The 16,405-nt window shown below is 38.8% G+C and overlaps 1 protein-coding gene across 1 annotated transcript in view; it reads right to left on the bottom strand.

Annotated features, from left to right (window-relative positions):
• USH2A (usherin) overlaps nucleotides 1–16,405 on the bottom strand; it is a 795,153-nt gene that overhangs the window by 12,945 nt on the left and 765,803 nt on the right. Inside the window, exons 64-67 of the mRNA XM_025367257.1 lie at nucleotides 10,974–11,183; nucleotides 8,922–9,160; nucleotides 7,915–8,123; nucleotides 973–1,149 (exon numbers count right to left, since the gene is read on the bottom strand). Of these exons, the coding sequence (XP_025223042.1) occupies nucleotides 973–1,149; nucleotides 7,915–8,123; nucleotides 8,922–9,160; nucleotides 10,974–11,183 (835 nt within the window). The remainder of the gene's footprint in view (nucleotides 1–972; nucleotides 1,150–7,914; nucleotides 8,124–8,921; nucleotides 9,161–10,973; nucleotides 11,184–16,405) is intronic.

Raw genomic sequence — 16,405 nt, 5'->3', positions numbered from 1 at the left:
AAATGACCTAGAGTTTCTTACCGAACAGGAGAGCTCAAAAGGGATCCTAGAAATCACATGGTCTAAATTGCTCTTTCAATGGCCAGGAACCTGAGGGAAGTGACCCTTGCAAGGTTACACAGATGGTTAGAGGCCCGGCCCGGTAGAACCTGTGTCTGCCAACCACCAGGCCACTTTTCCTTCCCAATGAGCTGCCCAGGTGACCATGAACGGTAACTATGAACATGCGTAGCTGAATCTTTGTAAAAATTTATTAAGTTTCTATGACTATACATGCAATGCTGGAGCTCACTGTTTACCTCTACCTTACACCAAGATAAAATACCCATTAATCACTAAATTGTACAGTGAGCATTGGTCCTGTGAGCATGCTGATCACTAGAAAATACTTAGTGCCTTGTAAAGCATTTTCTTAATTCAATTTAAAAACAAGGCAAAGAGAAAAGGGATGTGTAAGTAAACAGGAAGAAGGAACTCCATCTTAGAGGGACAAGATGGTTCTTTCAGGGGCTGATATCAAGGAAGGTGAAGGAAACCCCTTACTCAGATCCTTTTGAGTTGGAGATAGTTATTTCCTGATAGGGCTCTGTTTGGAGACTGGAGATACAGCAAGAAAATCTATGAAGTCGCTAGAAGTGTATTATTTTAGGGTAGTCATTGACTACGTATGGGTGCTATTTCTTTTGTGACCCCAACTTGCCCTTCGGTCTTATCCCTTCCTGGGGACCCTCCAGTCCTGTGGAGGCAGCACTGTCCCTTTGAACCACATTATAACTGCAGTGCTGTCAAGCTGCAAATGGGAAGGAAAGAAAACCTTATTTATCCTAAGCAGTAACTTTTCCACAAGAAGTGGACACTTAAACCAGGACATTTTAATGGTGAGCATCTGCTGGTCAGCTTTCAGATTTAACGTCCCGTAAAGCTGGGGAACAGAGCGCCTTCCACACTGAGAAACAGGAGTCAGAAACTAACTTTTGTCCGCCGTTCTCGGTATGTAGAGGGTGGTGTCGAAGCCGCTGTACACGCGTCGCCCTCCATCGGTTAACACGTACTCCTTTAGTGGGCCGTTCAGGAAGAAAGTGCCACTCCAGTTCACACACACCACAGACAAATTGCTGTCCACCGAAAATGGGGCCCGGTACTGAGGCACTGTGGGGAGAAAGTTGTAGGTTCTAAAAAGGGTAACCTCTTTGAAGGGGTGCAGGTGTGCGCTTAAAAAAAAGTATGAGCAAAACCAAACCAAACCAATCCCCCCCGCCCCCAAAAAAGGAAAGAAGACCAACATTGTTAGAATCCTTCACTTTTTCCTCAGTGTTACGAGACAACCAGTATCGGGGTGAAAAGAAAACCAATGGGAACATGTGTGAAATGCTTTCTCAGCAACTTTATGCCTGCTTTAAAAAAAATCGATAGGGAGTGGTGTTTTATAAATAAAATCATTAACATACAATGGATCTGCTCACCAACATAACCCTGGAGCTCATATTTTGTTGCATTTTCTCTCTTTTTAACAGGTAAAGTGTCCTTAACACTATTAACTACAGTAGATAGCTATTTTTCATATCAAATCAATATTTATTGCCACAAAGCCCCAAGGACTAGATGAAGTTAATATATTTTTTTCTCCAAACCAAACTGCTTAGATGGTGAATTATGTCCTTTTGGCACCCATTTATTGTTAAAGCTTTTTCTCAAACCGTTAGTTTGTTTTCTGAGATAGTTAAAAAGCCTTGCAAACAGCAATTCAAGTATAATAATTCATTGCTCTCACTCATCAATCAATAGCATAGTACATTAGTATATAATCAAGCTCAGGTCTCCTAAGTATTATATCACATATAGAAGCAACTTTGTGTGCATTTCACAGGCACATTCTCTTTTGATTTTTCAGCTCCTTACTAAAACAAAAAGAAAATCCTTAACTGGGGCTCATCTTTTAAATTAATAATTTTTGTGGAAACAAATGAAGGGATACCATATCATTTTGTCAAGTCAGAAGAGATTTATTTCATGAGATCTTGCTTTCTACAAAATAATCAATATATTTGTAAAAACATTAAGATTCACCTATATACCAAATTGGCTTTTAAGAAAAGAAAGGAGTGAGTAGTGAGAAATTGAATGTGATTCTTTTTCTTTAAAAAACAATCCATCTATTTCTGATGTTAGGAAATATAACAAAATAAGGAATAATTATGCTTTTGTAATTATAACATTCAACTATAAAGACATAGTTGATTGTTATCTTTCAAAATAAGATATTTTCATAAAGCTATAAGAAAAATTTTCTGCAAACACCAAAACAAGAGTTATCAAGCCCTCTTTAAATCTCAATGCTTTTCCAACATTAATTCTGCCTAATGTCACAAGGAACGCTCTATTGTTATTTGTCTATGACTTCTCTCTGTCACCTTAGTTCAGTAGATTTTCACTTTTTCCCTATATCATAACAGCACAAATAAAGAAACGGCTTGTAACTAGCAAGAAAATAGATAGGAGTCTTATTTGTCCTGTAGGATTTGGAGACCTTCCTGAGGAAAAAGAGTAAGCAATTAAAATAATCGAGAATAATGAGTTTACGAATCCTCCCCAAGGAAGACTGAAAAAGTGATAAGAACCACTATGCTCCTAGCTTTTGACATACTTTATCTCATTTAATCCTCAAAATAATCATGTAAGGATTGATTCCTAATTTTTGAGGTGAGAAAACTCAGGTTCAGAGAGGTCAAATATCTTGCTCTATGTCAGTGGCTGGTAGGAGACCAAGGAGCTGAACCTAGGCTTGCTTAAACTAAGGCCCATACTACTTTGTTAAAATCGGTACACATTCGTTGAAAGGAACAGAATTTACTGGTTCACCCTATGGGTGCTTTTCAGTGGTGTGCTGAAGCTCAGGAATTTCACGAGTCGTTGTTAAATCTGGCCACTACTAAAAATTAAATTACATAAACTTAAATAATTATATTAAAACAAAGGTTATAAATACTCCAAATTCATAACTTTTTAATTGTTTCCCTATGTTTTACTACTGTCTGTGTGCCTGAGGTCATTTACATCCACTCTATCTGACTGGTGGAAATATTATATAATGATAAGCTATGACTCATCCCTTCCCAACCCTGTTCAGTGCCGTCATGTTGGTCACTTGAAAGCAGTAATGGGGGTATTCACACAATGGAAACTGACAAGCACTTCAAATCAGGCCATTTTTCCCTCAAGCAGGCCAGCTATTAAACATTTATACCTCACCTCTGTCTCCACTGAAGGGGGATTCAAGCAGAGGGGGCTGAAGGTGTTGTTAGGCTTCATCTCCAGACCCTTTGCTGAGTGTACATGTGATCACATCTATATAAAACTGCATATTCTATTTCTAAATTATTATGATTATTATTTTGAGATGTACTCTTGCTCTGTCGCCCAGGCTAGACTGCAGTGGCGCTATCTCAGCTCAGTGGAACCTCCGCCTCCCAGGTTCAAGTGATTCTCATGCCTCGTTCTCCCAAGTAGCTGGGACTACAGGTGTGTGCAACAACACCCGGCTAATTTTTTTGGATTTTTAGGAGAGACGGGTTTCACTATGTTGGCCAGGCTGGTCTCGAACTCCTGACATTAAGTGATCTGCCCACCTCTGCCTCCCAAATTGCTGGGATTACAGGCATGAGACACCACACCCGGCCCCAAATTATTTTCTGGTTTGTATTCTCTGGTACAGATTTTCCTGCTCCCAGTGTTTATAATGAGTTAAAAGTAGTATAAATGGTATTTTAGAACCCATATCATAGTCATTTCTTGTATTTTTCAATATCTATTGACCCAGTAGTGGGTTAAGGGAACCTTTTCTCCTATGGTACTAGTCCAGCTGCTTCTCCAATATGAAAAAACACAAAGAAAGGAAATCTTTTTTTTTCTCAGAGATAAAGTCTTACTCTGTTGCCCAGGTTGGAGTGCAGTGACATGATCAAAGCTCGATGCAGCCTTGACCTCCAGGGCTCAAGCAATCCTCCCGCCTCAGTCTTCTGAGTAGCTGGGACTACAGGTACATGTCACCACACCTGGCTATTTAAAAACATTTTTTTTTTGTAGAGATGGGAGTCTTGATATGTTACCCAGGCTGGTCTTGAACTCTTAGCCTCAAGCAATCCTCCCACATTGGCTTCCCAAAGCTCTGGGATTACAAGCGTGAGCCAGCATGCCTAGCCACAGGAAGAAAATCTTAAATCAGTTCACTTTGTTCTTCCAAGCATAAGAAAAAAAAAAAATCAGCGAAAGCTCAGCTTCATGACTCAAAAGGGCATTGGTTATAAACTACAAAGCTCACCTAGCTGTTCTCTGGCTTTCTGGCCACATCAACAAAAAAACTGCAACATTTAGCAAAATTGGCTTCTGAATGTATTGTGAAGGAGATTACAAAATCAGACAGCACACATTAAGAATCATTACAATTTGCTTTGAATATAGTATGAGTGACAAAAATGCTGATTGAGCAGTGTCAACAATAAACACGCAGTGTTAGGTGCACTCGCTCATTCATCAAGTAACATTTATTGGAATCTAAGATACTGTGTCCAGTGCTGGAGATGAAAATGGAGAAAGGGAGGACTACAGGAAGCATAGCTTGAAGGGGAAAGTTGCAAGCTCTGTCTGGGGCCTGTCCAATGTAAGCTAGTTATGAGACATTCAGAGGGAGATGTCTGTGAGGAAGTGCAGGGCTATACACTTCAACACAGAGCACTTGGGTGGGAGGTGACCACTGGAGTCTGGCTTTTGGAACCAAAGCCTCGGAGCAGATGACTTCACCTGATGAGGGAGGAGGAAAGGAGGGAGGAGAGAAAGGACAAGGGGACAAAGTCAAAAGGTTTAGGATTAAGATTTGGGCAGTGGAAGAAGATCAACCAACAAAGTTGACTAAAAATGAATATCCAAAAAAGTAGAAAAGAAACCAGGAGAGGGTTGTCATGAAAATGAAGGTAAACCACTTTTTAAAAAAGGATAGAAAATGGAAAGTTCAGTTGCATTGAATGCTACTGGAAAGTCAGTGAAGGTGACTCCTGGAGATATATGCCTTCTGGATATATCAATATGGAGGCCAAGGGCAAACTTAGGAAGATAGTTTCATCCAGTGCTGAGGAAGTTGAACAGTAAGTGGAAGAGAGGAAATGCGCAAAGCATCTGCAGACCGTTCCTTAGGAAAGTTTTGCTGTCAGAGAGAGGAGAGCCACCATCACTGCAGGGGAAGTGGAGTTTGTTTGCTTTAACATTAGAAAGATAGAAGGAACTTTGAATAAAAGTGAGATACACAGAAAGATTAAGGAGACCCTCTCGAAGGGATGGTGAGTAGTGAAGGGGATGAAATTCACTGCATGGGAGGCAGGTTTATCTCAGACGGAAGAAGGACCACTTTCCTTGTCACTGACAGCAATGGGGTAAATGTAGATAGGTTTGTCTGCAGTGGGAAGAGGAGCAAATTACTGACTGATGACATCTCTTTTCCTGGAGAATTACAAGGCAAGGAGTTCTGCATAGAATAAAGGGAGAAATGGGTGAGCCAGGTTGTGGGCATGCAGGGAGAAAGGGTGAGCTGCAGAGGGAGGTTTGGCAAGGGAGGAGATGGTTTGAAGTCTTGATTACAGAGAGTAGGAAATTAATTGATCAGGGAAAGAGTAGTACTGAGACAGCAGCCAAGCTCAGTGATCATGAGTTCAGAGTAATTACTGCACTAACTAGATGTGGAAACTGGCCGGGTTACTTAAGCTCTGGCCTTAGTTGAGGGCCACTTCATTGTCTAACTCCGAGAGCCTCAGTTCAGATCACAGTCTATATGAATGGTATCCTGGAATTGCAGTGCACAGTTCATAGTCCTGCCTCAGTTTTCTCATCTGTAAATTTGGATAATAATAGTACTTATTTCATAGGCCCGTTGTAATAAGTATTTGTAAAATGCTAAAATTCTACCAGGAACAAACAAGTCCTCTGTAAACGTGATCTGTTACTAACATCCTGCCATGTTGTTGCTCAGACACATTAAGGTCCTTGTGTGAGACATTGGTCTTTTATGAATGCATAATTCTTGCTTTTAAAATTGGCATAATATTCAATGCCAGATAGAGTATGTTAGGTAAGATTATAATCTGACATAATCTTTCTGGAAAGAAAACAGGAAATTAGTATTCAAAGCCTTAAAATATTAAAATATTTGATGTATTAATAGTAAATTCTATTTGTCAAAATTTAATTTAAGAAGATAACCAGTCATTCAAAGATCTGTTCACAAAGATTTTTTTCATCATATTTATTAAAGGGAAATTAAAAAAGAACCCAAATGCCCCAATTAATTTATATATGGAATATTGTATAGCCATTAAAATTGGTGGCTAAAGAGTTTTTTTAATGCCATGGGAAATGCAAATAAAATAATGTCAAACAAAAAGCCGATTATGAAATTTTAGTTATAGTATCTCAGCCACATAGTAAAAATTACGCATAGAAAGGAGATTAAAGGAACTGATTATGCCAAAATATTAGTAATGGTTGCCTCTGGGTCGGGGGATAATACGCAGGACCAGCTTTCTTGGCATGTGAACTGTGCGGCTGCACAGGCCTGTGACGCAGAAGAGTCCTGGGCTTAGCCTGATGCTCTACTGCTGCTGTCTTGGAATTCTTCATGATTTTTCAGCAAAGGATTCCATATTTTCATTTTCCCCTGGACTCCATAAATTATGTAGTGGTTCTGATAAGTACTTTTTTTATTCTTAATCCTTTTTGTGTTTGCCATTATTAAACAATAAAAGCATATACCTTATAAGATCTAAGTTATAGTCATATATCTCAGAATGACGTTTTGATCAAGACTGCAGAAATGATGGTGGTTCCGTAAGATTATAATGGAGCTGCCCTGTACCACCTCTTATTTTATTTTATTTTTTTGAGATGGAGTCTTGCTCTGTTGCCCAGGCTGGAGTGCAGTGGCATGATCTCAGCTCACTGCAACCTCTGCCTCCTGGGTTAAAGTGATTCTCCTGCTTCAGCCTCCTGAGTAGCTGGGATTACAGGTGTGTGTCACCATGCCTGGCTAATTTTTGTATTTTTAATAGAGATGGGGTTTCACCATGTTGGTCAGACTGGTCTCAAACTCCTGGCCTCAGGTGATTCATCCGCATTGGCCTCCCAAAGTGCTGGGATTACAGGCGTGAGCCACTGCGCCTGTCCCTCTTATCTTTTATATCAGATTTTTTTCTGTACCTTTTCTATGTTTAGCTACACAAATAACCATTGCGTTACAATTGCCTGCAGTATTCAGCACAGCCACATGCCTATACAGGTTTGTAGCCTAGGGGCGGAGTAGGCTATAACATGTAGGTCTGTGCAAGTACACTCCGATATTTTCATGACACTCACCTAAGGCTGCATTTCTCAGAACATATTTCCATCGTTAAGCGATGCATGACTGTATTATATAAAAATGTAAGGAAGCCCCCAATTGATTAGTTGATTGTGCTTTTCTTCACTCAGTTGCGCTTTTGCTTTTCCTAATAGTGCTATGTCTCAATGCTTTCTGGACATACTAGAGACTATGCCATGTAATTTACAAAGAAAAGGAGTAGCAAAACTGTTTATAAAAATGGTCTATCAGTGTTTGTTCACTTTCTTTCTTCCCATTGATCGTTCAACTCCCCTAAATTTGTTTTTACCCTATCCCCACATGAAAATCCTTCCTAAATCTGCCCTTGACTTCCATATTATTAAATTAGTAGACATTTTTCCTCAGTAGTCAACCTCATCAATGCTTCAGTAACATTCAGTGTTATTGAGCCCACTCAATCTGTTTTAAAAAGTGGCTTCCCCAGTTTTCAGGACAAGCTTCTCCTGAATGCCTTCCAATCTCTCTGGCTTGTGGTAGCAGCCACTTGTACTCACATTCTTTTTGGGTGGTGAAGTTGATCCACTCGGAAGCTGTGCTGCCCACCTCGTTGTGTGCCACCACTCTCAGTTTGTACGTGGTGTAGGGCTGGAGACCTCCAAGACTGGCTTTCTGTCCCAGCCCCATGTACTTTGTCTCTATTTGGCTGGGAGTACAGGGGAGGGCTGAGTCAGGAGGGCAAGCCACGTGGAGTTGGAGTTCATAGCTAAAATGAGAATGGATACATAGAGTGAAGATGGGTAATGGAATTAGTTTAACTCTCACTTTTAAAACTGGTTCTATTTTGTGAGGAGACATTTTGATTTCATAGACTACAGGCTCTTTAAAACTTCCATTTGCAGAAAACTGCTCTCAGAAACACTTTATGTAATGTTATTGGAAACGAGCAGCAGATGTAACTAGAGAAATGATAAGAGAAGTCACCATCTACACGCACATTGCTGTTTACCCAGCAACTAGCGATCCTTGTTGGTAGAGATAAGACATTTCCCTCTTTTAAGAGAAGAGACATGAATGGTTCTTCTCTTTTTAGAATAAAGACTTTTTTTTTCTAAATGATTTGAGTCAAGTGTCTTCTTTTTTCTTTCAAACAGTGGTTTATGACAATATTTTAAATTAGATCAGAGCAATTCTGATCTAACTGTGGAGGTGTCTTATGTTCCAGGGAAGACTTGTAGAAGGAATGCTTCCAGAAAACTATTAGGAGGAGGATATTGAATACAAACACATTGCATTGTCTTTTTAATGTAAAGCTTATTTTGTTGTTCTCCTTTCTATCATTAGCTGCTTTTATGATTTAAATATATCGCGGGTAACATTACCACTCAAATCAATTTATTTGTCTACTTTGCTATAGATATCTATTCAATGAGCAAGTCCTCCCTGGGGAGTGCTGGGTAGCTATACGGGTTTGTAGCCTAGGGGCGGAGTAGGCTATACCATGAGTTCATCAGTCTGTACACATGCCTTGTTAGTTTATTCATCCTTCCGCCTGACCCACTACCTGTGAATGACACCACTGGGGAACATGGGGGGACTCCACTGGAAGGAGGCTGTCCTTGAGGCCAGCGTCTCGATATGTGGAGAGGACAGTCCTGACGGTGGAGCAGGATGGGTTCTCAGTTCAGCTGTCGGTCCTTTGCTGCAACAATTGAAGCAGGTGCAGGCCTCTACTCCAATAGAATAGTTAGTGAAGGCTTGAAGGCCATGGAGAGTCTGCTGGGTGGCCATGCCTTCAGATAGCTGTGGGAGGAAAGAGGCTAGATGAGGCAGTGTCAAACATTAGAGGTGTTTGATGAATGTTATCGGGTCCCACCTCCCATGAATGCGGTACCACGCCAGGCACTCTGGGAGACGAAACATGGCATTTAACATGGCATTTATCCTCAAAAAATTACCAACCCCGTTAGAGAGGTATGACAAATAGGTGAAAAATTTGATAATGTAACCGTTAAATAGAAGTTTGAGGTAGCAGGATGGAAATCACAAGGCATAATATTATCGATTATCTATCACCTTAGAATGGTATTAGAAAATGGCATAGAACACACAAAGTGTTGATCAAAGTCTATGACCCTCTGAGTGATGTCTTTTCAAAGAACAAAATCTGTTTTTCTATTATATGTCTAGCAGCATTCACCAAGGTCCATATTCTGCAAATGGTTACTTGCATGCAATTCCTCAGTCAAAAAATCCTTTCATATCTACATTAAAATCAGGTATAAGTATTGGAGAACCTGAAAATCTCTTCCTCTGAGGGTGTTGGTTTGTACAAAATATCATAGTCTTCTCTCAATCATCTTTGTAGGATTATAAACTTTTTGGTTTATTTTCAGCAAATTTTTAACCTCATTGTGGTTTTAATAAGTACTCTTTGGAACAAGAGTTCAGCAACTGGAAATTAATTTTCATGTTGACAAAAAGAATGCATGATTAAGAAGAGCTGTTAAAAAATGCATACAATGCACTCCAAATATAAATTATTTTAGTTTATTATCATTTTATAAGCATGGATAATCAAGGGTTGATTGTATTTACATCATCTATATTTATTGAATACAAAGCCCTATAGAAAATATGCTAATATTCCTTTAACATTCAATCCAAGCCTCCCTGTATGTAAGTTATCTGTTGAAATTGTGTTTCAATACCTGACACTCTGGTCTCAGAGGAATTCTCCGCTCTTGCCCAAATTGTTCCCTAAATTGATCTAAATAATTTATAGTGTAATACCAGGACCTGCACAATCTCTATACAATGTTTGTGTGAACAAAGTATTATAATCTCCACTTATTCATGAGAAACTTGAGTGACACAAGCTATACCACAGAGACAAGGGTCTTCATCCTGCTGGCTGCTGGTCTCTTCATTTAAATAATGCAGGAACTGGTCTAGTTGATTCTTAACATCGCCTCCAGGAAGTGGCTTGGCTAACGCACAATGTGAAAGACTAGTTCCCTGAGCAATCTCTCCTGTCTCCCAATGTGCCTCAAACGTGTTAATGAACAAACAGTGGAGTTAGGGCTGTGCTGATGGAGCTGCTCTGCTCTCTCTTCTAAAGGGTTAGAACTTTCTTGAATTCACCAGAGGAATGAGAGTTTTCCATGTGTTATTAGAGATTTGTGCATGTCAAAATAGAGATTCCAAGGATAATCTTTGCTCTATTTTGTCTTTTTCATACTAACATTTACACCACCAATAATTACAATTTGCCGACTTCTTACTATGTGCCACCACTCTGTTAAGTGGTTGATCTATTTTCTAATTCAATTAAATTAGTATGATTGTTTCTAAAGTCTTGGTTTCTTAGGTTTGTGGAGTCTTTAATACCACCTTTAGCATCTCTCTCCCTAAGAGTTTACATACTTTCTGTATGTTTCCTCAGGGTTCACTTTTTCTTCTCTGAGGGATCTTTGTGCTACTAAGTTCACCATAGGGCAATTCAGAATAGAAGGATAAGAAAGATGGAGAGAAAAATAAAAACGTAAACACAAGAGCTCCATGGTAATGATTTTTAAAAGTCAACCAGTCCTGGGTTTTTAGCTCTGTTGCTCACCACTGTCTCAGCCCCATGAGCGCTGCTGGAGAACAGCCTGTAGAGACTGACGATCCCGTTGGGCTTCTTGGGGGCACTGATGTTGACCACTGCTTGGGTAGAAGAGACCGCATGGAACGTAGGGGCTCTGACACCTTCTGGTGGGGCTGGCCCGGTTCTGCACCACGTCCAGCTACTGGGGGCCTTTCCTGCAGAATTCACTGCCCAGACCTCCAAAGAGAAATCAACAAGACTGTCAAAAGCAAGATACCCTCAGGCTGGGTGGGGGGAAAAAAAAGAAAAGAAAAGAAAAGAAAAAAAAAAAGACATTGGCAACCAAAAGCAACTAAACACAACAGGAAGAGATAAACTTTGATCTTGCAACTTTGTAATCACACAGGAGTGCAGGCTCTTCCTTTATTATTTTTATTTTTTGCCTTTTACCTTTGACCATGTGAACACAAAGGGGGCCATTTAGGATTTCAGAATGCAGCCGGTTGATTTAAGCCTAATGAAAAAACTGCTCATCTCTGTGTGGGAAGTGGAGTGATTTTGTCAGCTTCTGCAAACTGGATGGATCTGCAGACTACATAAAACTCAGCAATTCTTAAACATCATCCCCACCAAATCTGCATGAAAATTAAATTTCCTTTCATCAAGGAGGGAATAAACATATGGAACGATGTATAATCTTATTTATCAAGAACCATTTGTATAATTAAACACGAATATCCTAAAAGGTTGCCTTAGGTCGTCATTTGCATGAGTAAGTAATTTGTAGAATGTCAGGTACAATAGACAGAGTAGATGGATGTGTGAGTGTATAGGGTTAAATTAGGCCCAATAATAGCCAACTACACAGTGATCAATCAGAATGATAGATCTAAATGGCAATACAAGAAGACTCTCTGCGTGTTTAGGAGTAGTAGTATTCCTTAGTAAGCTTTCAGGTGAAAGTCTAACTTCAGGACAATTTTTCTCATTGCATTTCTTCTACACTATGTATTTTCTAAAAATTTGCCCCTGAGCTTTTAAAGACAAGTCTGAAAAACTTGTTTGATTCTACAGTACACACATTTCAGGCATTCAGTATTTAAAAAAAAAAAAAAAAAAAAAACCATGCAGAATGTTCAAAATAGGAGATATTTGTGGGGAAAAGAAAACTCAGAATACTTTGCAGTGAGAGTTTAGTTTCATTTTTGTTTACTTTGCTTTTGCATCAATAATATCTTCAAGAGAAGAAACATTAGAGAGATTTTTAGTAGTTAGGTCAAATCCTATCAGTAGTTTTCATACTTTTCTTTTTTTCCAGATTCCTTTGTGAAAGTAAATTTTCTGATGTTGAATTGTTTTCAGGTTGCTGTCAAATGCAAATCTCCAGCCCCTTGCTGATAGGATTGCCAGGAGCCTCATTTTTAAAAAGAGACAACTAACCTACTTACATAGACACACCTGCTCTTTTTAGAGCTTGGATACATCCTCTCATCATTTGCATAATAATCACTCACATTTGTATAAACTCTACATTTTACAAAGCACTTTAACTTATGTCAGCTTATTTAGTCCTTACAATGGCAACCTTGTAAGGTGAGTGGAGAATGTATTACTAGTCCCCTTTTAAAGGTGAAGAAATTGAGGCTCAGAAAATTTCACTATCTTGTTCAAGGTGACAAAAGTTACAAGCGCTGAAATTCTGCTCTCCAGTGCCTGTTTCAATGAGCGAGGTTTTTGATTCTGTATGCCATCCATATGCATAAATAAAATACTCAGCATCATGAAAACTTAACGTCTTGTCCATAGACAAATACCTGCAATTCTAGATTAGGTAAGGTGTCTTAGCTTGCAAGGATGGCTAGACATGTACAAGTTGTCTTAGGTGAGGGGGGTTTATTTTGGTAAGTATAGGGAAGTAAGGAGCTAGCAATGGGAGAGCCAGATTTCATGGAAGTTAGAGTCCATCAGAATACAACTGCAGCTGCTCTCAGAGTCCCCTCAGAAATGGGTGAGGTCAGACTTACACTGGGGAGGGGAGGTGGAGGTTATTCACGAAGAAGTCAGATTTCAGGGCTGGTGAGGAGGGTCCCTGTCTCCTCACTCTGCCCCAGAACAACCACTTTTACTGCAAATACCTTTCTGAGGAAGTGGTGTGGGGACACCTATTATTGCACAATGAATGACAAGATTTGAAAAAATATTCTTGAAAAAAGAATACAAAGTAAGGTGCAAATATTGACATGACGTTTTTTTGCCAAGAGCAAAACTTTGATTGGTGATTTAAGGGCAGGTAGAATTTCAAGTCAGGTTACAATGGATGGGGAAGAAAATGAGGAAGAAAATGCAACTAGGTATAATAAAAGAAAAATTCAACAACTTGCCAATTAATTACTGTGCACCAATAGGAGATGGAAGTAGTACAGGCATAGGGTGTTGAAAGAAAATGAGATGAAATAAGCATAATTCATAGAAAGTGCTCAGTACAGTTCTGGCTCTGGCTTATGAACATTAACTTTTCTTTCATTTTCAATGTAGATATAGAATCATAAATACTATTAAGGCTTTTAATGGTAGTGTTGTAGATCTTACTAAATCTCAGCCTTCCTGTGTTACGTGAACTTCTACTAGGTGGAGTTCTATTTCCAAAATGGGATTTAATCCCTGGATTTTAAAAACACTTGGGCCTCAGTATTATAGTATTTTGCTATATTTCTTGGAAATATTCCCTTTTAAAACCAGGCAACTCAAAATTCCCCATCACTAATAGGGAAGGTACGTAGGCTATTTTGTCTTTGGCAGGAGTCCTTCATAATACATGACTCTTTTTCCTAGACTTTCTTTTTACTATTCAATCAATTTGAGATCAAAATAGCATTCATATAAATCAACATGCTTATGCAAAGCAGGATCAACCTATTTACATGAGCAACTGTGAAAATGAAAACAGTTAGAATGAAGAGAAAGCTGACTGAGATAATGAAGCATTATGAATTTCACAAAACTTGTACCACGAGGCAGTGTCTCTGTTATATCAAACCACTAGGAGAAAAGGAAAAAAGAACCTGTGAATAATATTATTTTCTCTGTCTCCTTCTGTCTCTCTTTGTCTCTATCTCTGCTGAGGCAAAAACGTTCTTTGTCTAAAATATCACTGTGGATTTGTGACTATGTCTGGCTAAGCAAGAGATAAAAGTATTGAAGTGTAGTTCAGGGTCCAGGGTAAAAATACTAACAGATAATGTTTATGATTCCCACTGAGAAGCAGTGCCTCAAGATTTGAGTCTGTCTTTATAAGGCAGAGAAAGAAGCAGCAGAGATCCTGCATGGAAAATTTTTTAGCAATATGTCCCGATCTTTTAGTTGTAATGAACCCGTAAAAATCAATAACTAAAATATCTTGTGATCACACAGCTGTGTATTCTCTTTCTTTAGTGTGTGAGCTCCTGGAAACATGAAAGAGTTATTATTGGGGAAGAAAAGCAAGTAAGGCTTATAAATTCCATGGCCAAGAGAAAAAAAAGCCAAGATGTTCTTCATCTTTGATTTATTCAAGATTATCTTTATTCCTACAGTGTTTAGACTGAACATATTTATTCTTTGTTATTATTATACTTTAAGTTCTAGTGTACATGTGAACAACATGCAGGTTTGTTACACAGGTATGCATGTGCCATGTTGGTTTGCTGCACCCATCAACTCGTCATTTACATTAGGTATTTCTCCTAATGCTATCCCTCCCCCGGCCCTCCACCCACAACGGCCCCGGTGTGTGATGTTCCCCTCCCTGTGTCCATGTGTTCTCATAGACTGACCATATTTATTGTTTTATAATAAAAGATTAAAGATGATTAAAGTTTCTGCTGAAATGCATTATTTTTTGGGTTTGGTGAACACTTTCACATGTGAATGAGTGGATGCACACACAGTTATCACTGTAAAGTCAGCAACTTCCCCAGCTGTTAATAATGAAAAGTTAGGACTGACTGACTTGGTTGTTTTATTTCTCTAAGGCTTCTGTTGTAACCATGAAAAAAGTTACAATGTAAAATGTCATAGAAAACGTAGATTACTTTTAAAAGCATAAAAACTATAATTGTTTAGCCACAAATTCTTTAATTAACTAGCAAAATGGTAGATTAATATGTCCGTTTTCAATGGAATTTCTGTTTTCAATGTAATATATTTTTAAATCCAACTAGAGACTATTACATATTTATGCTTGTTGTTCATTAAAAAAAATGAAATTATTCTTTTATTTACTCTTTCCTACCCCAAAGGACTAATTACTGTATTTTGCCTTAAAAATTTTTAATTACACAGAGTGTCAACATCTGCCACTAAGCTGCCATAATCACGTTGCTGTGAAAACAATGAATTTAATCATTTGTTCTCTCTTGAAAATTGCCTCTTTGAGAGAAGTCTTTGTCAAAATATATTCCTTAGCCATGGTCATCAAAATGATTTTGGGTACCTGTATCAGAATTTCTGGTGACAGGACCTTGGAATTTGCCCTTTCAACATATTTCCAAGTGATTTTTACACCCAATATTATTTGAAAAACACAAAGGTCTATTCTTTATAGAACCAAGTACAGAATATAGGCACTGTACATTTTCAATTTCTATTTATGTTATGTCTCTTTAGAGTTATACTTTGCATTACCTTTGTCATTACCTTCAGTCATTCAAATAAACACAATAAATGTATCTTGGAATATGTTACAATTCAATAATCATCACAGAATTAATTACTGTGTTTTTTCACAGTTCCAAACAGAGCTAGAGTTTACCGACTTTGTAGAACCACTTCTTGCCTCCTAATTTTCACTTAAGGTGTAATTTCTTGAAACCTTGATATTTCTAGAAATTGCTGAGTCTATTTTGGTTTTAGTGCAGAGGAATATTATTCTAAATGCTCCCAATTTCTCTCAACACGACATTTTTCCTTCTAATTTTATTCTAGGAGGAAAGCAAACATTTGTGAACAGAAGCATTGTAATAATTTTTGTGAATGTGAAAGAGAAGGGATCTCCAGTCTACAGAGGATGGGAGAAGGGGAAATGTATCGGAAATCTCCCAGAGTGGTGGCCCCTTTAGATGCTTCTGTTACAGTGCTAGTTATTCTTTTTTCCTTTTTTTTTTTTTTTTTTTTTTTGAGACAGAGTCTTGCTGTCGCCAAGGCTGGAGTGTAGTGGAGCGATCTCGACTCACCGCAACCTCCACCTCCTGGGTTCAAGTGATTCCCCTGCCTCAGCCTCCTGAGTAGCTGGGACTACAGGCACCTGCCACCATGCCTGGCTAATTTTTTGTAGTTTAGTAGAGATGGGGTTTCACCACGTTGGCCAGGCTGGTCTTGAACTCCTGACCTCGTGATCTGCCCGCCTCAGCCTCCCAAAGTGCTGGGATTATAGGTGTGAACCACCGTGCCCGGCCTGTGCTAGTTTTTCTTTAGCACAATTT

This window comes from Theropithecus gelada, chromosome 1, assembly GCF_003255815.1.
Source record: "Theropithecus gelada isolate Dixy chromosome 1, Tgel_1.0, whole genome shotgun sequence".
NCBI lineage: Eukaryota > Metazoa > Chordata > Mammalia > Primates > Cercopithecidae > Theropithecus > Theropithecus gelada.
The sequence above is the reverse complement of the archived record's forward strand: the minus strand, read 5'-3'. Positions and strand labels throughout refer to the sequence as shown.